The sequence below is a fragment of the Ceratotherium simum genome, chromosome X, assembly GCF_057802395.1.
Source record: "Ceratotherium simum simum isolate JZ-2026a chromosome X, ASM5780239v1, whole genome shotgun sequence".
NCBI classification, from domain to species: Eukaryota; Metazoa; Chordata; class Mammalia; order Perissodactyla; family Rhinocerotidae; genus Ceratotherium; species Ceratotherium simum.
The window spans coordinates 111,995,840-112,018,391 of record NC_141940.1 but is presented as its reverse complement, the minus strand read 5'-3'; the positions used below and the strand labels follow the sequence as shown (position 1 = coordinate 112,018,391).

Sequence of the window (22,552 nt, the reverse complement as noted above, 5' to 3'; positions counted from 1 at the left end):
AACCAACTAGTAAGTGGCTGAGCTGGGATTAAGTACCCCTGGATATTTGTTGACTCTCCAGTGGTATTAGCTAACTAAATGTGATGAAAATAATTTCCAAAAATTGTATTACTCCTTCCAAATTCAAGTATGTGATTTCAGAGAAGCAGAACTAGGTCTGATTTTGTATGTTCTTGTATATGTGGTTTTGTATTTACTGGCACTTTAATAAACATGCATTTACATAGACATGGCCCTGACAGACCTTAGGAAAAGATGGCTAAATTGAGGGGTTAAAATTAGCAATAATGTGTTATGTCCTTTTTAAGTCAGAGAGCATAAAATAGGTTTTACTTTCCTAAAAACATAGACAAGAATAATTCCTGGAGGGCCGGCCCCGTGGCTTGGTGGTTGAGTGAGCGCGCTCCACTGCTGGCGACCCGGGTTCGGATCCCGGGCTCGCACCGACGCGCTGCTTCTCCGGCCATGCTGAGGCCGCGTCCCCCATACAGCAACTAGAAGGATGTGCAGCTGTGACACACAACTATCTACTGGGGCTTTGGGGGGAAAAAATAAATAAATAAAATCTAAAAAAAAAAAAAAAAATTTAAAAAAAAAAAAAAAAAAAAAGAATAATTCCTGGAAACACAGATACAGTAGGGGAAGCAGCCTAGATTAGTGGTTACTATGTAGCATCAGCCATACTTGATAATCCTATTTTTCGTCTAATTACTCCAGTGTGACCTTGAGGATGTTAGTGTAAGTCTCAATTTTCTCATTTGTGAAATGAAGGTAAATATCTGCCTCATAGACTTTTTGTGAGAATTTAGTGACAATGCATTGTAAATTGCCTAGAAAGTGCCCAGTATGTGCTAGGTATTTATTTTCACTGTTGTCATATTTTCACTGTCATTATGACATAAAAACTTTAATGTTGCTAAGATAATAGATCTTAAGTGTTCTCACCACAAAAAAAAAAAAAATAGGGTAACTATTTGGGGGGATGGATATGTTAAATAGCTTGGTTGTAGTAATCATTTCACAGTGTATGCGTATATTAAATCATCACATTGTACACCTTAAATAGATACAATTTTTATTTGCCAATTATATATCAATAAAGCTGGAAAAAAAAATAACAGAACTTATAGATCTCAACTTGTAAATAATAATAATAATATCAGCCATGTTAAATTCTTTGAAGAATAAGATGGGGTGAATAAATGGGTAGTTCAATAAAAAAAAAAGAAACTTTAAAGTGAAAATACAAAAGGAGAAAAAGGATAGCCTTAAATCACTTTAACTATTTGGTCTCATCTGCTCATGCTTCAAAGGCAGAGGTTCAAATTTGATGAGATCAGTTGCTTGGCAACTTTCAGAGTGGTAGTATTTCCCATCAGCTTTCCCTTTTCGCTGTTCACAGACTCCTTGCCCTTGCTGTTCCATCATAGCACATTTCTATGCATAGAAACCTGCTGAGGTAGACACAGCTGGCTAACCTTTGTGGCCGTGAGTGGTCATATTTTATAAGAATAGGAGGAAAACATATTTTTTATAATAATATCACAGAATAGTATTGGTTTGAAGGAATGCAGACCTTTTTTGGTTTATTGAAAATCCAGAACCTCACAAAAAGCACATGAATGAATGCAAAGCTGGTATTTTAGAAATGCTCCTCATAAATGTTGTTTGTACACATTGTGCATTGAGGAAAATTAATTTCTGTAACATTCATTATACCTGAGCATTTTCCACTCGGGTAGTTGGGGCAAGAGAAAACCAAATACCGTCTCCTTTTTATCCACATGAATAGCAAATGGCTTGAAATGACTTACAGCAGCATGTTGAAGGGCCTATGGGCAATGACACTGTAAACTGAGTTTTATCAATGTGAAGAGAAGATATTATCTCTAGGTTACAGGGTCTCTTATCACACTTCAACATTGCCCTTCTGCTTGTTTTACAAATTCATTCTATCTTTTGGGGAGTCAAATTATAATTAATAGCATTATTTTAAACATTTCTTAAAGTATACACAATACATTCACACTTCTTTATTTCCGAATACAGGCCTGCTCTCTTTCCTGTGATTTTTGAATATAAATTATCTTTCTTATCAGGTAAAAGTTCAGCTGTCATTCATCAGCTATGCTAGATAGAAAAGAAAATGGGATTCTAACCACAGGAAACTTTTGCGTTCAGCTAAAATGTACCACTTCCAAAGCAAAACTAACCATAGAAATAAAATTACTGATTCAAAAATGCAGAAATATGAGATGTGTACTATATTCATAGGAATTCTTATTCCTTTGGAGTTACTTAATATATTTCATAAAGACTGCGTGTTGGTTAGCTTCACAAAATGATTTTGAATATCAAGCTGATGGTGATAAGGGACCACGTAATTGATGGAAAAGTAGTTCAGCAATATTTTGGCATAAAAATAGTCTGTTCCTAATGTAAAAATTAGAGTAATCACCTAGGGAAGGCACTCTTCCTTAATTTGTGTAATTTTACTCATAGAAATAGCAGAGCATGAGTTTTGAGGTCAGATAGACCTGAATTTGGTGACACAGCTTGGCCTTTAATAACTGATTGAACTTGAACTTGAGCCTTAACTTCACTATGTTTTTGTTTCCTTATCTGTAAAATGGGATAGCAGTATTATTATGCATAGTGTTTTTACGAGGATAAAATGAGATAATGTATGTCAACTACTTAGCACTGTTCTTACCTCATAGAAAGTGCTCAAGAAATGGTGCCTAAATAGCATAATAAATTACTGCTGCTCATAAACAAACATGTCCCAAAGATTGTCAGGTGCTGATGGATCTAGTTAACACTTCATCCTCTCCCTGTGGAGGAACTTAATAAAGGACAAAAGGGCTTGAAGTATTTCCTCGGTTCGGTGCCTCTACCCACCCAGTAACCAGCCATTTAAATCATAACAATTAAAAGAAATATGAATAGAGTTTGTCCATTTCTTTTGGTTTGGTTTTGAAAAGTAGAAGGAAGAACATTCAAATAGCTAATAACACTAGAAACTGCCCTGATCCAAGTTTTAAGTTCAGTTATGGAAATCACTAGCTCATATGCTGGGCAGAAAGGCCTAGCCATAACCTCTCACCATCAGAATTCTGAAAGCAATTCAGACCCCACACCTTTTTAAAGTTTAAGATTAGGTGCTAAAAAAAGAGAGAGAGAGAGAAAATAATATGTAAATTAAATAAAATAGTTGGAGACTGTCAAAGAAATGAAACCTGGCAAGAAAAGATCACCCTGAAAGAATTGACGGTACTAGGTAATGAATAAAACAGTAGGATTAAGAAAAAGGAACTTTTAATAAAAGTACAGAGTATTAATATGTGGATAAAATGGAAAGATTATAGCAAACCAATTGAACAAAGCTGATGCAAGTATCAGAGGGAAAAAGTAACTCTTCAAATGAATTAATTAATCAACAGAAAGATAGGAACTAGGTGAAATAGTGCTTCCCTTAAAGACAAAATGGGAATGCCGAAAATAGAAACAGTCTAATTCAGTGATTCTCAACTGGGGTCAGTATTGTCCCCCAGGGGACATATGGCAATTTCTGGGGACATTTGTAGTTGTCATAACTGCCACTAGGTGCTACTGGCATCTAGTGGGTGGAGGCCGAGGATACTACAAAACATCCTACAACGAGCAGGGCGGCTCCCAACAATAAAGAATGATCCAGTCCAGAATGTCCAAGAGTGCTGCTGTTGAGAAACTGTAGCTCACTTAAGAAGAATCAACTGCAGACAAATTGAATACAGGAGCTGGTACATATGACTAGAAAATCAAAGGGCCCTTCTATGACACAGGGCCAATTACCTTTTTTTTTTATTCAAAGAATCTGGGAAGTTATTGTCCTGGAAAGATAGACCTACATTTATTCACACTTCACATATTTTCTGGGCAGAGTAGTATAACGTTGTGAGTGTCTGGGATGACCTACCCTGCTCTACAATAGAAAACATAATCATGACACTCTCTGGAGCAGGAGGGGACCTATTGTCCTTAGTTGAAATCAGAGTACATTTTCCCGTAGGGGAAAAAAAATATAGTAAATGGCAGCTAGGTAAAATTTAAATAGAGTGGTTTAGAGTTAGCTTTCAAATCAAGATATGGCTTAAGGATCCAGCATTTGCCTAAATATATTCTTCAGATCACTAGTTCTGGAAAAGAATCTTTGTAAAAGAAAGAGGTTATGTGGTTAAATAAGATTGGGAAGCTCTGCATATTTCATCCCCCTCTTGGAGATTAATAAGTGCACATTAACATACTAGAGGCTTTGAAGGTCTTATTGAATTTGGCTTAGCTTATTGGTTCCCAAGTATATTTGTACATTGAATTATTTTTGGTTTTGGTCACAAAATACTTATTAACCTCCCAATGGAACTAATGTTTGATGGAATATATTTTGGAAAATGCTGAAATAGACTTTTGCAGCTCCTCCTCAAGACCCATACCGATGATAAAATTTCTTTGTGTTTTAAGTTCCAAGCAGCTGACTTAAACAGTTAAGTATTTGGAAAAGCCTCAATTTTTAAGTTGAAGCCTGCCCCAGCAGACGGCTTGTTGAATGTCATATTCGTTTTCATCTTGCAGAAAAGCCATTTTCTAAAGTAAATCTTATTTGTGATAAAAGTCTAAACTAAAGTAATAAATACTAACTGGAAAAGTCAGTGCATGATATTCAACTCCAGGCTGCTTGTAGAATTACTGATACCACTGCAAGATAGTTTGCCAGAAATCATGGAGAAATAGATCCCCGGGGATAGAAAATGTCAATTGTTACATTGAATCTTGTTAAAAAAGAGATGACTAAAAATTGTACACTGATTACCTTAATGACTGCAGACATTAGAGAAAATAATTAAAACAATATACAGCCATTTAAAACTATATAAATGACAACTTAGCATTGTTTTATGAGTAACATATCATGTCAAACCAATTTATTTTCCATCTTGGCTAAGGCGATGAACGACAAAGTTACATGCACAGTTTATGTTCTTGTCCTCCATTAGTTCTTCACGTAGCCTTTAAGAATTTTTTGCAAGAGTTGTAAACTGGCTGGGAGGACACTTAAGCAAACAAAAAAGCAATAATCATACATGTCATTGAATTATTTTTGAAGAAAAATGAATTGGATTTTTGTGTAATGCAGTTGCCTTGAATTTATCACCAAGCCAATTTAATGTAGTGAAAAGAGCTCTGGGATAGGAAGTTGAAAGTCTGTATTCATGGACTGACTCCAATACAGATTATCGGTGAAATCTTGAGAAATTAACTTTGGTGTGTCTTAAGTTTTTCATCTCTACCTTTCTTGCTAGCTTCACTGAATAATATGATCCCAAAGGAGAAAATATGGAGGAATTATAAAGGAATTATTTTATTAAAAAGGAATTATAAAGTTATTACCAGATGTCATTTTGTTTATTTCAAATGAGAGTCTTCAACTGATGGTCTTAATCATTGTCTTTTTTACTTTTCATGAGGAAGGGTGACTGTCTTCTATAGGTTAAGACTTTCAAGGCACTGCTTTACTAAGATTAAAAAAAATAGATTGCTTTAATTTGTAGTTAAAAATTTAACTTGAAAATCGGATGTTTTCAACCAAATAATATTTACATGCCTATGTCATCTTTCTTGCTCACAACTCTATTAATGCTGAGCACAGCAAGGGTAAAAGAGTATTTTAGCATAGGTCATTTTTTTACCCACCAGAGCCTTTAGAGGAGGACCCAGAACTCTTGCTGCTTAGTATTTAAACCATCTGAATCCTTCCCAGTCCTCCCACACCCCTCTAATGTAGGATTGTCTTTATGCACAGTGGCAACATTTCAACTAATAAAATCCTGTCGTTCCAAACTCCAATGTGTATAGCACATTTGTTCTCTTGGTATAATATTTACAAAAGGTAATTTGGTTCAAAATATAATTATCCTTGGAATCAAGTGTTAAAATTTCCATATAATTTTTGATGCAGTTCAAAATTTTCCCCTTCAACAATTTTTATGTTACTGTCTATTTAAAATCTAGATCACTTTTAGAAAGCAATAGGAAAATTCACAAACAAGATGTAGCTTATGCTTTGAAATGAGATCTTAATTGTTTTTGTTCTCCGTAAATGAAACAGAAAAGATAAGTTAATAATCATTGGGTGTGTATTTGATTTATATTATTATAAGGCATTAAAGCCAATACTTTAAATAGTCATCACATTGTGTTGTTTACAAGCCAGTTTTTTCCCAAGCTCTTTTATCCAAAAATGAAATTTAAAAAATATGGCCTTAAAGATGAAAGTGCCTGTTCTTACTTATTTTATTAGGTCCAGATATGTTGCCTTTATTCTTAAAAAATTACTGACTTTCCATTTCATTCAGTTTTATTCCTTTTTAAATGTGTCATTCTCTACCTTAAATAACCTCAGGATGTTTTCCTAGAAATGCACTCAACCATCTGAAAGTAATTTTTCTGTCTGGTATGTGGGAAGTTTGATGGGTGCATGTGGCATGCTTATAGCTTAACATTCCTTGCTACCCTCATTCTCATCAAAATATTGGCTAAAATATTCAGAACAGATGTGTATATGTGTGTGTGTATATATATATTTTTTTTCTTCTTAGACTCTAGAGAAAGCTTATTTTGTGAGCAATAAGGGTATGTCAGACTTAAGGAGAAATTTCTCTGCAGTCTTTTTTTCAGCTCGGGCAACTGTAAGAGAGAAGATTGCTTCTCAGGTGTTGTTTATCACCCTGAAACTTAATGATTTTCACATGTTTCAGGAGAGGTTTTTTTTTTTTTTTTTTTTTTTTTTTTTAAATATAAATTGAAAAAGACGGCAATTCAGTAGTCTTTCAACAGACATCATGGGTAGCTTAATATGGGAAGTTTCTAGATAAGAAGTCAGGAGGCAGATCTTCTAGTTCTGACTTGATTACAAAACAGCTGTCTAAGGCTCAATTTGTTAGGAAAATGAAGAGGGTTGGTCAGGTTGACATAGTACCTTAGAAGGAAGCAAGGGATGGAGGGGAAGGGAAGGGAAAGTCAGAGGGAGAGGAATGGAAAGTTGATAGGAAGGAAGGAGAAGGAAACTATGAAAATAGAAACTGATGGTATAGTTTGGACTCTTTTTGGTCTATGTATGAGGAAAGTCCTCTGTTTACTTTCTAAACAAGCAAAAGTCAACAAATATTGAGCAGTTACTATGTTTAAGGCACTATGCTAAGTGCTGGATATACCACAGTAAACAACAGGGAAATTTCTCTTCCCTCATGAAATTTACATTTTAGAAGGGGGACAGAATTCTAGCCACTAATTTAATAGATACTTATTTGACAACTGACATGCTATAAAGAAAGTCTGCAAGAGAAAATGACAACAAATACAGAGAAACCTGACTTAGAATAAGAGGTCAAGGAGAGTGTCACTGAAGAAATGACATTTTTGCTTAGTTCTAAAGGATGCGTGGAAGAGAAGAGGAGAGGACAACCAGAGGAGGACAGAGTTGTGGGTGCCAGATGAAGAAAGTGTTTCAAGAAGGGAGTAAACCTCTGTGTCAAATGCTGCAGATAGATAGAAAAGTCAAGGGTTCTGAGAATTGTCTATTGGATGTAGCAACATGGAGGCATTAAGTTTTGGTGGAGTTGTGGGGGCAAGAGCTTAATTGGAGAAGGTTCAAAAGAGAGGAGGAGATTCCACATATAAGTGAAATCATACAATATTTGTCTTTCTGTGTCTGGCTTATTTCACTTAGCATAATGTCCCTCAGTTTCATCCATGTTGTCACAAATGGCAGAATTTCTTTCTTTTTATGACTGAATAATATTCCATTGTATAAATATACCACATTTTCTTTATCCATTTATTCATTGATGGGCAGTTGAGTTGTTGCCATATCTTAGCTATTGCGAATAATGCTATAATGAACATGGGAGATGCTGATTTCATTTCCTTTGGATCTATACCCAGATGTAGGGTTGCTGGATCATATGGTAGTTGTATTTTTAATTTTTTGAGGACACTCCATAATGTTTTTCATTGTACAGTCATGCACCACATGACGACATTTCAGTCAGTGACAGATCACATATATGACAGTGGTCCCATAAGATTAGTACCATATAGCCTAGGTGTGTAGTAGGCCATGCCATCTAGGTTTGTATAAGTACACTCTATGATGTTTGCACAATGATGAAATCGCCTAACAGTGCATTTCTCAGAACATATCCCCATGTATGTATGTAGAAAAGAGTGTAGAAAGTAAGAAATAGAGCATATCATTCCTGCCTCTAAGGAGATCCCAGTTAGAAAGCTCCAGATGTGCAACAGATGTGAAAAGCCAAGTTACAAAATAATAATTTAACTATGAGACACTAGCACAGAGATTCCATATGGCTTATGATAGCGTGTCAAATGAACTCTACAATTAATACACGTTTTATGATTAGAGGAATAAAAATTTACTCTAAGGGGAAGTGGTTAGCAAAATTTTTAAATGGGCTATCTTCATTTTTTTACTATATTCTTTACTGTTATTATTAATTTTCATCATGAATTAGTAAATATAAGTGTTACTACCTAAAGACACATCTTAAAATTTCCCAGATTATTTTTTAGAGATTTATTATTAATTTGTGTACATTTACGTAGCAATGAGTCAGATGTATTTAATAAGCCTTAAAAAGTCATACGAGCATAAAAATACTTTGCTTGTATTAATAACAGTATACATTTGATTTAAATCTAACAATAATGCTTGTAGTACTCTTCTTTTTTTACCAATAGCACTACACCATCAAACCGTAAAGTTCTTTTCCCATTTGAGCTTTGCTGTCTTGTGAAATTAAAATGCTGCTATATACGTGCATTGGCAAACGTTCCCAAGCTGCAGTCAAAGATCTGTGTATTTGGAATTAGAAATAATTTACGCCATTGTCTGTTTTTCAGTTTGCTAAGGACTGCTGTTTATATAAGAATGTTACATTATGTTATTACTTTAACTGTTTTATTGTCTGTTTCAATATTTTAGCACAATAAAAAATGTATAAAAGGAAAAATACTTATAAGCAACATTATTTGTTATAACTAAACAAATAATACACTTTACTTTTTAAAATACTTGTTTTGATTTGCATTGCTAAATTCATAGCTTTATAGCTAGTAAAAGCAAAGCTTGATGTTCTCCAAAAGTAAATTTTAATTAAGACTTTTTATCTCAGTGTTTTTGTTTAATCCAATATATTTCCCTCAATTTTGTATAATCACCCTATGAAAAGTCAGTGTTTAAATCTCCTGCAAATTTTTTCCTATGGTTGATGATATAACCAGACATATCAAAGGCTTAATTACGTGCTTCAATGACTTAGCTCCATGAGAATCTCAGAGAAAATGACCCGAAATACAATGAATACAATTATGTATTTCATATTCTGGGTGTGAAGTATGTTTCTTCTTGTTTTTGTTTACATATATTTGACTCCAAACAACAAATCAATTCTTTCAAAAGTATCAAACTAGTTTATATAAAACATATAGAGCAAGTAAATTCACTTTTCAAAAGGTTTTCTTGGTGACATGTAGAAACAGTGTTAGAGCTGTTAAGTGCTTCAGTTTCAGTGCCCATGCTGAAATGGAGTTTATTTTAAAAACCAGATTCTGAAAAAATAAGTTGTAGGAATTTTGAAAATACAGCATTCATAACATTGAAAATCTGGAAGACTGATTCTGCAAAGCAACTGAATAGACATGACAAAAGGAGACCTTTACTAAAACCTTTACCACACCCTGGATGGGCAGAATATATTGACCTGCGCCAGCTCACCCAAATTCCCTCTGTAAAAGTCCAGAGATCTTCTCCATGAGAAATTTGTAATCTTAGGTGATCGTTTATAAAGTCGTTTGCACACCTTGAAAGGAAGTCATTAAATAAACAATACATTTTTTGGCTCATTAATAATTTTATCATGTTCATCCTCAGACTTTCAGAGAGCTTAGCAAACTATACTAGGTAAACTGTATCAGCGTACATAGTAAAAAGCCATGAGGTTGGCACATTTCCTTAAGAACAGAATTAGAAGTCTCCTAAATACATGGACTGATCATAGTAATTGATCGTGAAATTTAGCTGGCCAAGAAGGGAAGTGAAGAGGACATATGGTGACCCAGAGGTGTGGGAAGGTGAGAAGATGGGTACAATAAAGGAGGAGGGATTGTTGGCGTGTTGTAGGAGGTGCACTAGAAATACAGAAGGTGGTAGTTGGAAAGTTGGGATATGGGGAGGGATTACAGCATTTGCAGATGCCAAGATAAAGCATATGACCACAGGAATGGGTGGAGGAGAGAACCTCAAGAAACTGAGAGGACAGAATATTGGAAGGTAAATATTGAAGTCACCAAGAATTATAGCAGAAGTGGTGTTTGAGTTCCTAGTACTACACGCTTACCAACTGTATGTCCTTGGGCAAGTTATATAATCTGTCTCAGTTTCTTCATCTGGTAAAATGAGGGTATGATAAGTTTATTTCTCATAATTGTGAGGGTTAAACAATTTAATACTTATAAAACCCTTAGTATGTGGCATATGGTAAATGATATATAAGTGTTAGTACTATTTTCATGATCATCATAATCATCTTATTATGATCCATTGCTGTGTGAGTCTGCTTTTCCTTCACTCAGAATTTATTAAGCAACTATCACGTGCCAGTCATTGTGCTAGGTATTCTTTTTCAACTTGTGTGATTTTCTTTGGCTGTTTTGTGCCTCGGGAATTTCAAGTTGATCAAAACCAATATGCTGCAGCCTCACTAGAAAGTTATTCTTGAAGTCTATGCCATGAGTTCTGCTTGCTAAAGTAAAATGCTGTTTAATAAGAATATAGACCCAGAGGAAAATGGGACAGGCCAAAACAGTGATTACTTGGATCTGGAAACTAGACTTGTTCACAACAGCAGAAGAGATGCTTGGAGCAGACCCAGCTATAGGCCATGAAAGAGAATCCAGCCAGATTGCTGAAGCATGGTGATATCCAAAATGTATGGTGATAGGAAATAGGAGGCAGTGAAGATGGGAAGTTAGCATTGTGGTGTTCCAACATGAAACAATGAGTTAATGTCCTGGCAGGCAGTTGAAACACAAGGGGCTGCTATCTTGGAGGTTGGCTATCAAGATATAGACACTTGGGCATTGGGGAATAAGACAGAGATCCAGTTACTGAAAATGTAAGTAAAATCACTAAAATAATGATCTTCTTTGTAAAGGAGTATACTCTTAAAAGTCTGGGGCTCCTAAGAGAGCAAACCTAGGCTGTTCTTTATTATTTATACAAAGTGCCTTAAGTTTGCATTATCACCTGGCCAATTGCCACAGGCAGTTTCACCTTCTGGCTCAAAACACACATATTTTTCATGTACACAAATGCCAACCATAATGTTGCATATGAGTGAGTGTGTTTTGCAGACTGTAGCTAAAAATCAGTGTAAGTTTGAGCGGACATGGGGAAGAAAAACAATGTGATGTGAATTTTGTTCTCTGTGTTTAGGCAAGCTACGACCTATATCTATGCCAGTGGAATATAATTGGGTGGGGGACTATGAAGATCCAAATAAGATGAAGAGAGATAGTAGAAGAGGTAAGTGTTCTAGAATTTCAGTGTAGGCTGGGTTGTTGGAACAAAAAGCAAATTTAATTGTTCTTTAAATAGGATGTTATGGCTTCAGTGGAAAACTTTTCATTCTCTCGTTGACTTTATGGTACACCCAAACCAACTCAGATCAGAGTTTGACTATCTTGATCCATTATTAAGTATATATCTTCTCTGAATGCCTCCTAAGGGGTTCAGGGTAGATAAGTACAGTGCAAAAAATGAATACTGATTATTATTTGAAAGTTAATATTTGGAAAACAAGGTCAGAAGTGTGAAACTGCATAAGAGAATTAAGTTCAGTGAATAGAAAGAGTTTGTGATCAATCCCCATTAGTCTGCAATGCAACCTCATTACTTTTGTATTAATACAACCTTAAAATGAACATTGAAGCACATGGGTAAAAGCTAATGGAAATTGAGCCAGTGACTAATGAAAACCATATAGAAATGGAAAAAAACTGCTTTGCTTTTTTTTCTCTTCTGTTTGCTGTTCAGGGTTATCTTCTTACTTGGGGGTGGGCTACACTTGAAGTATCTACCAAAAGTAAGTTTTTATGTTCACTTATCCTGCTATTGAGGTGAGCAGTAAAGGGAGCAACTGAAAGTCTCACTACTAAATGGGATCCGACCAAGTGTGGATATGGTGGGCCCAATGGGTCTGGCTGCTACTTCTACTTTCTGAAATAGAGAGTCATAAGGTTATAGATGAAAAGATAAAACAAATCAAGACAAAACAAAAAACTATTCATAGAACCTAAGCTCACTGAGATTCCTTCATGACATGTTTAACCCACTTGCCTGTTACTTCTAGCGAGTGTACAGAATTTATTTTATTACTACACAGATCCACAGACCACACAGGGATAAGCAAGCATGAATATCTGCTTCATTAGTCTTCTTAACACTTGTTTTATAAAGCGAGCATATAGGAACATTGACAGATTCCTTTACATCTATGTATTCATTCCATTTTCCAAACTTCAGTTTCTAACCTCATTTGTTTTATAGAATTAATCAAGAAAAATAAAAAGAGAAACGCTTATCATATGCCATTTCTGAGTCACTCTTTTGGGACTTCATTTGGTAGTGACATCTTGGGGAAAAAAAGCCTTATGAAGTACTAAGTGCTGGCTATCAATTTAGGGATAGATTTTATGAACTAAGTTTCCTGACTATTGGTTCATAATGTAGGCTTTAACTTCTCCAAGGATGCTACCTACCCTGCCATAGGTCAGTGTTTGTCATCAAGTTTTAGCAGAATCCCCCTGGGGGAGCTTGTTAAAAATTTTATGAGCCACACACCCAGAACTTCTGATTCAAGTTCCTCAGGTGATTCTGATATAATTGGTCCAGAGATAAAACTTGGAGAAGTAATCTATAGGCTATTTCTTATTGCCGTATGATCCCAAATAACTAAGATCCTCTATATTTTCACTACACAGATATTTTGTAAATTAAATCATTACATTTCTGAAATGAAATCTAATAGCACAATTAGGAAAGAATGGTAAATTTGTAATATTTGCATATTTATACTGGTGTATTTCTCTCTTTTTATATAGAAAACTCTCTACTCCGATATATGAGCAATGAAAAAATTGCTCAAGAAGAATACATGTTTCAGAGAAACAGCAAAAAAGACACAGGGAAGAAATCTAAAAAGAAGGGTGATAAGAGTAATAGCCCGACTCACTATTCCTTGCTACCTAGTTTGCAAATGGATGCATTAAGACAAGACGTCATGGGTACGCCTGTGCCAGAGACCACACTATACCATGTAAGTAAAATTTCAAAGACTTTGTGATACAGCTTTTATTGGGAGACTGGCAAATGACTCTTTTGGGTAAATTCCAGATTGTTTTAATCCTATTGCCAGATTTTCACAAAAGATCCTAAGTTTAGAGTTTATGCCCTTAAAAAAATATGATGGCTTATGGATTTGTTCTTCAGTTCGTATGTTCAATGAGTTCATATGTTGCAGCAGGTTAGATTTTTAATGAAATAATGTGTACAGAATTGATGGAGAATAGTAATTAATTAGCTGATTAATCATCAGTGTGACTATACACAGTAAATGGGTAGCTGTAAAATTCAACATTGAAGGTAGGATTTTTAATATATTCAGGATTTTATTTAAAAATGAGCATCTACTATGTACTAGACTTGGAGCATAGTGCTTGAGATAAAAATGGGAAGACATAGCACACCATTATATGGAGAGAAAGACACACCAAGAGTCCCAGTGTAATTTGATTGTTGTAATGCGTGGGTACAAGAAGTGTAGGAGGAACATAAGAGACTGAGGGCCTTAGTCTTCTGGGGAAGTGAGAAAAGGCTTCAGAATGGGAAGCATTTGGGTGAAGAGTGAAAGATGAGTAGCAGTATTTTTGTGGGAAGGCATATGGAGGTGCACCACAATTGTGTGAGAATATGGCATGTTCCAGGGACTTCACATGGCTAAGAATTGCTGATTCATTAAAAATTTAGGGACAGCATGTGAGGAAGAGGCAGTAGATGGGCCTAGAGAGGTAGGCAGGGCTTAGATCAAGAATTTTATGATAAAGTACTTAGTCTCTTTCCTGCAATGATAAAGAGCTATTGAAGACTTTTGAGCTTCGGACTCACGTGATGAGATTGGCCTGTTGGATTTCTGTGGTGCAGAGCATTGATAGCAAGGTGTGAAGCCAAAGGCAGGGCTATTAAGCCCAGGCCAGATGGATGAGAAACTAGGACAATGGCAGTGTGGAGGCTAAGAATCTTGTTAGCTAGAATATTCAATTCACAAAATCAACCCATTTTATGCCATTTTTGTTAAAAGGGAGTTTGTTTTGCCACTGGAACTATAGCTTCTTCTTAGGAGCCCTTGAAAACATAGACTACAAGTTTTTAAGTAATTTGAACAACTGTGCTTAATGCTCAGAATATAAAAAAAAACTTAATCTGTCACTGCTGTAGAAGGTGTACTTACCTAGGTTTACAAGGTGTGCAAGATTTAATAACTTGTACTTGAGTTGCTTTTCTGAGTAAATCTTTTAAATCATCTACTTATTCTATAGCTCTCTCATAAAACTAGAGTGTAGAAAAATATTTTCATTTATTTTGATTGAAGTATGAGTGCAATTAGCACTCCTAAGTGTTCATTCTGACCCTTCCCTGTCCCCAGTTACATACTCCCAAGCCTCTTCCTCTTCAAGAGAATAATGCCCATATTAAAAACTGCTCCTTTAAATGACTGACTAATCAAATTGTTATTTTTTCCAGAGACATTTGCAGTCAGTCTGAAATCAATTCTCTTAGCTGTATGAAGAGGGCCACTTTTGCTACCACTAGTCAGAAATGCTGTCTGAACACTGAGCTCCCTCTAGAATCTGGTGTTCCAATCATCAGTAATAGCCTGAACAAAGATCTAAACATAAGAGATGGCTGGCCTTTTCGAGCAGGAAGTTGGTAGAGAGAGATGAGGCTGGAGAGGGAAGAAGAGGCCACTTCACCCAGAACATGTAAACTATTAAAGAGTTTGGATTTATCCTAAGAAGAGGGGTAAACCATTGAAAGCACATTTAAACACTCAGCCTGTGCCATCCTGTCATGCACATCCGGACAGAAGTATACTGTGTGAGGAAAGAGAATAGAAATGAATCTTGTGGATTTTGAGTTATTAAATTACGGAAGATAGTAAAAGGTGAATGAAACTGGTGGTAATCAGGAATATCATGAGTAATATCTAGGAGCATAAATTGTTACCACCTTTCTGAAGGGCATTATTTAGTTGTGTGTATCAAGAAGCTGGTCTAGTAACTTCACTTCTAGAAGTTTATTCCAAGAAAGAAATCAGAGTCTACTTTTGCCTCCTACTTTTATTATATGTCCTAAGTCTGTAACATGGTATTTCCCAGATAGATGATATTTATCCCAACTAAGTTTTGACAGAGGGACAGCAGAGACTAAGGAATATTGTTAGTCATGGGAGAAGTCCTCCTGTGTTCACACTGACCCACTAATCCCAGAGTAGAAGGTTGGACACTTTCTAACTCTATTCTCTGCTTTAAAAGAAGCTAAATAATTGTTAGCTCCAAAATGCATGTTAGATGCCTATAATCAATGTTCAAAAAAGGGAGAACATTCATTGGTGGGTTTTTTACTAGACTCTAAAATCACTTGAGGACCTTACCTTGCACTTATTTAGTACTTTCACAGAGAGCAAGGAAGTTTCCACAATTGTTATGTATTTTGAACCTCACAACAACCGTATTTGCGAAGGACAAAACTCAAACTCATAAAGATTGAATGACTTACCCAAAGCTGTGTTGTAAAAGAGTGTAAGAGTAAGGACTAGAACCCAAATCACCTACTCCAGTGATCTCTCCACACTCTGCCCTGGTACTCTGTGCGTGGTAGGCATTCCATACACAAATGAATTTGTGCTTTAATGACTCCATGAGTGAATTTTGTAAGTTTGACTTTGAGAACATGTGCCTTCGTATGTTGATTTTAATAACATTTTCAGTACCTGGATTGATTTCTACCCATATCTCTCTTTTGCTCTATGTTACTATTTCTTATTAAGTTCGGAAAAATGTACAAAAGTGCTGCTGTTATAAAGCACAAGTAGTTATTCAGCACGATCTATTGCTGAGACTACAGAGAATGTAGGTAAAATTACCTACACCTCAGAGGCATAACAACATACACTTAAATGATTGCTTTTTAAATTTCACAGGAATTCTTGTTTTATCTGTTTATACACACTTATTTAAAAATGAAAGGATTTTTCCTTATGTTGAATTTTCCTGAAATGTAAGATCAATATCAATATATAATCCAGTCACCTTCATGATGAACCACTAATCTTCATTCTTACCAGTTGTTCCTTTGGATAACACAGCCATTTTTAAAGGAATAGGACTTAAGTGGAAGAGGACTATGAAGATTGAATACTGAGTTTCGTAGGCTGCTGTCTCTACTGTAATACTAGCTCTGTGTGGTCTGAGTTCAAATTTAGAGAAAATTTATTTGAATTTAATAGCAGGATCATATCAGCATTAAATACCCTAAAACAGGTTACTAAAGGGGAGTGTGTGTGTGTGTGTGTGTGTGTGTGTATGTATGTATGTATGTAGGGTGTTCCTTAGAAGCAGACCTAGATTATAATCCCCATTGGTCTATTTTGGAAAGCAGCCCAATAAAAATACACAAAGCAAAGCAAATACAGTTTGGCTTCAGTGTTTTACTCATTCCTCTTAGCAATTATAGCAGAAATGTTTGTATAATAATAAAGAAGATTTAGAAGATTATGGTATTGTAAAATATACAATTTAATTTTTTTATTAATTCCATGTGTTTATTATTCCAGTTTATATATTTTTTCTTAAACTTATTTAAGAGGAAATCATTCACTGTGCTTTAACTACCCTGATCATCCACCAGTCTTTGCCACCTCTTTCCTTTCCAACATGCTATTTCCTCTGCTGGCAGTGTTTTTACCCCTTTCCCCTGGCTGGCTCCTGTCTAAACCGGGAATTGCAGAGACTTTCCCTGACCACTATCCCCTGAACTAAATCGGTTTCTCCTATTATAGTCTTTTGGCACCCTGTATATTTTCTTCAAAATGTTTCTTATGATTTGTAATTATATATTTATTTATGTGATGTCTGCTTAATGTCTGTCTCCCCTGTATATGGTAGAGAGGGCATGTCCATGTCCATGAAAGCAAAGGAGAGTTTCTCTACTTTGTTCAGCACTATATTTCAACACCTAATGTAAGTATAGTCCCTTATAAGTACTCAATAAAAATGTGATGAATAAATGAATGAACGAGTGAGTGAATGTGATAGGAACTTCAATGACTTTCTCAGTATTTCTCAGTTGATGTCCTCAGCCTGCAAACAGAGTCACCTCCATGCCCTAGGCCAGCCCTGCCCAGCATAAGCAGGCCTTAAGTTGGAGTGTATTCATAGTGGGCATTGTCAGAAACTTATTACCATAGGCCCAGTGTTCCATGTGCCTGAGGAGAGCCCTAGGACTCTGAATGTCTTCTGTCATGTTTGCCTAGTCCATATGATTCAATTCTACTTTGTTTTATTGGTTAACATTCCATTTCACTCCAACGCTTGGAACCCTGCCCTTATTGGCCCCTCCTCCAAGGAGTGTCTGGCTGATTTATACTGCTACAGATGACAGACCATGTGTTACCTATCTCTGGCCACCCATCCATTTAAAGGAGTATTGGAAGCACCTAGTAATTACACTCACCATATTGGGCTCCCTATCAAAGCAGGTCCCATTTTGTACCTTTAATCAGAGTGATTTACAAAATGTCTCTGCTCCATAGGTCCCACCAGTGCAATAGGATTAGCCCCCCTCCACCCCTGCCCCACCTCCCCTACTCTAGCTCAGGGCTTCAGTTCCACCTAGTTCTTGCTTTCTTCCAGTCATTGCCATCTCATTATGAAGGTCACAGTATGCCTGTCAGCCAAGCATGTTATGGTATTTTTCAAAAGGGTATAACTTTATTTTACCTACTCACTGATTCTCTGTCTGAAAATGTGGGAGTTGTTAGCTGCCAAAGCCCGCGTCTGACCTGAGAGCACATGAAGTGAAGGCAGACCGTACTGTGTGTGTGTGTGTGTGTGTGTGTGTGTGTGTGTATGTGTGTGTGTGTGTGAAATTCAAATGTAGTGATACAAGCCTTTAGATAAAGAATGATTAGATTCAGCACTTTTTTCCCTTAATATGACATACATATGACAACTTGCTCTCACATTAAAGCTTCTAAACTAATCCCATAAACAAAATAATCATTTATTTTAAATCTACATGCTGAGGTGTCAGAATAAGTAAAATTTGATTATAGATCCAGGCAACATGCAGGTATGCTTTCATAAACTGTATAATGTGATTTTAGATAGCTTATTTAAAACAGATTTTGAGTAGGTGTTAAAAAAATCTGGATAATTCCCTTCATAACATTCCAACATTTGTGTGGCTTGTCTTAGTTATTTAGGATATAACTGCAAACATTCAGTTGTTGTTTTACTTCTGATAAATACTTGTAGCTTTTCTCATCAATTTGTGAAGAGATTTTTGGTGGAGCTCCTGGAGGAAGAAGGTGGAGAGCTGTTAAAAGATATTTTATTTTTTAAAATGTAACAAGTAAGTAGACATTATGAAATAGATACTACTCTGAGTAATTTACAAATTTTAACTGATTTAATCCTCATAACAACTCTCTGAGGAAGGTGCTGGTGTTATACCCATTTTACACATAAGGAAGCTGAGGCACATGGATTAAGTAAGTAGTAATTGGTCGAGCTGGGATTTCAACATTGGCAGTCTGCTGCTTAGCTCACTATGTTGCCCCTCAAAAAATAACATAATTTAGCAGAAAATCAACAACAATTCTAGTAGTGTAAACAATGTGTAAGGCCCAATTGAAGTGCTGTGGAATATATGTAAACTAATAATGCTATTGCCACTGCTACTGCTAATAATAGCTAATATTTACTGATGCTTACTAAGTTCCTATGCTGAGAACTCATATACGTTATCTCATTGAATTCTCAAATTGACCTTGTGAGGTTGCTACTATTGTTGTATGTGTTTTGCAAAACTGAAACACAGTTTACCTTACTCATGGTCACACAGCTAGAAAATAGCAGACTTGAAATATGAGTCCAATCAGCCTGGCTCCAAAATTCACATTTTTAGATGAATAAAGCCATTTCTGCTCATAAGGATTTTACCATCTATTTGAGAGGACAGCTATTATTATCACAAAGATGAAAAATATGCTGTATTGTCAGCATATAAACATTTATAATTAAATTTGTCTGCAGGGCCGGCCCCGTGGCTTAGCGGTTAAGTGTGCACACTCCGCTGCTGGCGGCCCAGGTTCGAGGCCCGGGTTCGGACCCCGGGCGTGCACCGACGCACCGCTTCTCCGGCCATGCTGAGGCCGCGTCCCACATACAGCAACTAGAAGGATGTGCAGCTATGACATACAACTATCTACTGGGGCTTTGGGGGAAAAAATAAATAAATCAAAAAAAAAATTTGTCTGCAGTTATAAAGCTTGGCTTATCTAATAACTGCCTGACTTACCTGCATTGTTTTAGGATTAATGTAACTAAAATAAGAGGGCAGTTAATTTTAGTGGCTATATAGCCATCTCTGAGCTTACAGTTGTTTATAACAACCACTTTTTTCACATTTTGACTTTACTCACCTAGACCAGAGCAATAGTACAATGTGACATGATATTTCTCCTTACCAGGGTGCATACAGACATGTTAGATACCCATTCTAAATATTATTGTATTCATATTTGTATGTATTCTCTGATTCCTATGGATGACTTGATTATTTCTAGAGTGTTGATGCCAAATTCATAGTAGCACTGGTAAAGTCCTACATAGGAACAGCCTGGATTGTGGGAAGTGTTTCCTATTGGGATACTTCACTGGAGCAGTGATTCTCAACGTATGGGCTGTCCTTGGCAAATGGATCCTGATGGCTGAGGCTTGATGCAGAAATGGCAGTCCTTTCTTTGATTCTTACAGGCAAATAACACATAATTTCACATTTGCTTGTGACTAAATATTGCTTACTAATAACCTACTAAGTGTTTTTAAAAGGTTACAAATGAGGGGGCCAGCCCGGTGGCATAGTGGTTAAGTTTGCATGCTCCACTTCGCCGGCCCAGGGTTCGCGGGTTCATATCCTGACGTGGACCTATGCACCACTCATCAGCCATGCTGTGGCGGCGTCCCACATACAAAATAGAGGAAGATGAGCACAGATGTTAGCTCAGGGCCAATCTTCCTCACACACAAAAAAAAGGTTAAAAATTGAATAATCATATAATAATGCATTAATAGAGTTTACAGAATATTCTAATTTATTATTTTTCCAAGAAGCCTGGTATCCATGCAACCAACAATGCAGTTGCGCTCTTATCGCACAAGCACAAGTGTAGATGGTTCAGGTTCCTGTGGTTTTCAGGAGGAATGCTATATTGGTACATCATCAGGATTTTTTTAAGTTACCTGCAGTTTTCAGTTGCTGTTTTTTTCATTATAAAGTATTATTAAACTTCATCACTATATTGATTTTAGTTTGTTTTAGGCTGCTTACTTTATCTTCTAGCAAGTTGTGATTCATATTACCCACAGTTTTCTAAAAATGATACTATGAATCATCCATACCCAACAATACTTATACAGTCATATTCTATTGGTATCACCTAGTTATTTTTCCATTGGAAAGTGGGGACGAATGGACCACAGGGTCTGTTGGCCTGTCTTAGGAGCCACAATCAAAAACTGTTGAGGCCCACTGCCTCAGATATAGATATATGGTTTACAAAAAGAAGAAGAAAAGAAAAGAAATCTTGGCTTTACTTGTCTAGAAGTATGAAACAGTTTTATGGAATGTTAGTCCATGAAGAAGTCTAGGAGGAAAATTCACTTGTGTTTCTTGACCCATTTATACTAATAGTTATTTTTGTTTCCATACTTATGAATTTTTTTTTTAAATCAACTATTAGCACCCCTCCCCACCCCCAATTTCTCATTCACCACCAACTGATGTACTTATAATTTAGCTGGCTAGACTAAGGTATTAAAAACAGAAATACTCTTTGGGGGTTTAAAGATTCACAAATACAAACTCAGTTTCAGAAAAGGTGGAGCACATTCCATTTTCTTTTTCCTACTAATCACAATAACAACAAAAAACATGGACGAAATACATAAGTCACCTACCAGAAGACCCTAAAAGGTGGACAAAAGAAGGCAGTCAGGCCAGGAACCTCCAGCCCTGAAGAACAACCTAGCAGTGAGTTTCCTAGGGGTTTTTCTTGCCTCTTATCTATGCTGGCCCAGGTGCTAGAGAAGCCTACAAACTTAAAACATCAGTAGGCCAGACAAAATAGAGCCCCAAGAAAAGACTGCTCTCTTTAGCCAAAGGACCAGGAAAAGGGCAGCCTACCAGGTAAGAAAGCTTTTGACAATACCTGCCTGTTCTCAAGGCGAAAAGCATGAAAAAAATCATGCTCCTCCTCCACCAGAACAGGTGTAAAAAGGGTCCCTTCACTAAGAAGACGTGACAATCTTAAATGTATATGCACCAAACGACAGAGATTGAAAATACTAGAAGTAAAGTCCAACAGAACTGAAAGGAAAAATTGACAAATCTACAGTTACAGTTGGGGAATTCAGTACCCCTCTATCAGTAATTGATAGAGCCACTAAACAAAAACTCAGCAAGGATATAGAAGTACTAAACCGCCACCCACCAACGGTATCTAACTGACTCCCAACAACAACAGAATGCACATTCTTTTCAAGTATACATTCATCAGAATAGACCATATCTTGGGTCATATGATAAAACTTAATTTTAAAAGAACTGAAATCATACAAAGTATGTTCTCTAATCCTAACGGAATCAAACTAGAAATCAATAACAAATAGCAAGTAAGTCTCCAACCAGTTGGAAACTAAAGAACACTCTTCTGAATAATCCATAGATAAAAGAGGAAGTCTCAAGGAAAATTGAACTGAATGAAGATGAAAACACAACATATGCTTAGGAGAAAATTTATAGCACTAAATGCGTATATCAGAAAAGGAGAAAAGTCTCAGATCAACAATCTAAGCTCCCTCCTCATGAAATTAGAAAAAGAACAACATAAAATAAGCAGAAGGAAGACAATAAAGAGAAGAGCAGAAATCAATGAAATTTGAAAACAGAAAAACAATAGAGAAAATCAAACCATAACCTAGGGGTTTTTTGAAAAATCAAAAAAGAAATTGATAAACCTAGCAAGACTGACAAAGGACAAAAAGAGAGAAGACTCAAATTACCAATATCAGAAATGAAAGAAGGATTATCAGT

At 36.1% G+C, this 22,552-nt stretch overlaps 1 protein-coding gene across 4 annotated transcripts in view; it reads left to right on the top strand.

The window, feature by feature from the left end:
- CNKSR2 (connector enhancer of kinase suppressor of Ras 2) overlaps positions 1-22,552 on the top strand; it is a 251,073-nt gene that overhangs the window by 154,941 nt on the left and 73,580 nt on the right. For 2 of the 4 annotated variants that reach the window (XM_004435188.3, XM_014791159.2), the window contains 2 exons: positions 11,552-11,641; positions 13,219-13,433. In XM_004435188.3, the coding sequence (XP_004435245.2) occupies positions 11,552-11,641; positions 13,219-13,433 (305 nt within the window). The remainder of the gene's footprint in view (positions 1-11,551; positions 11,642-13,218; positions 13,434-22,552) is intronic. The other 2 variants (XM_087427479.1, XM_004435189.3) reach the window with 1 other exon arrangement.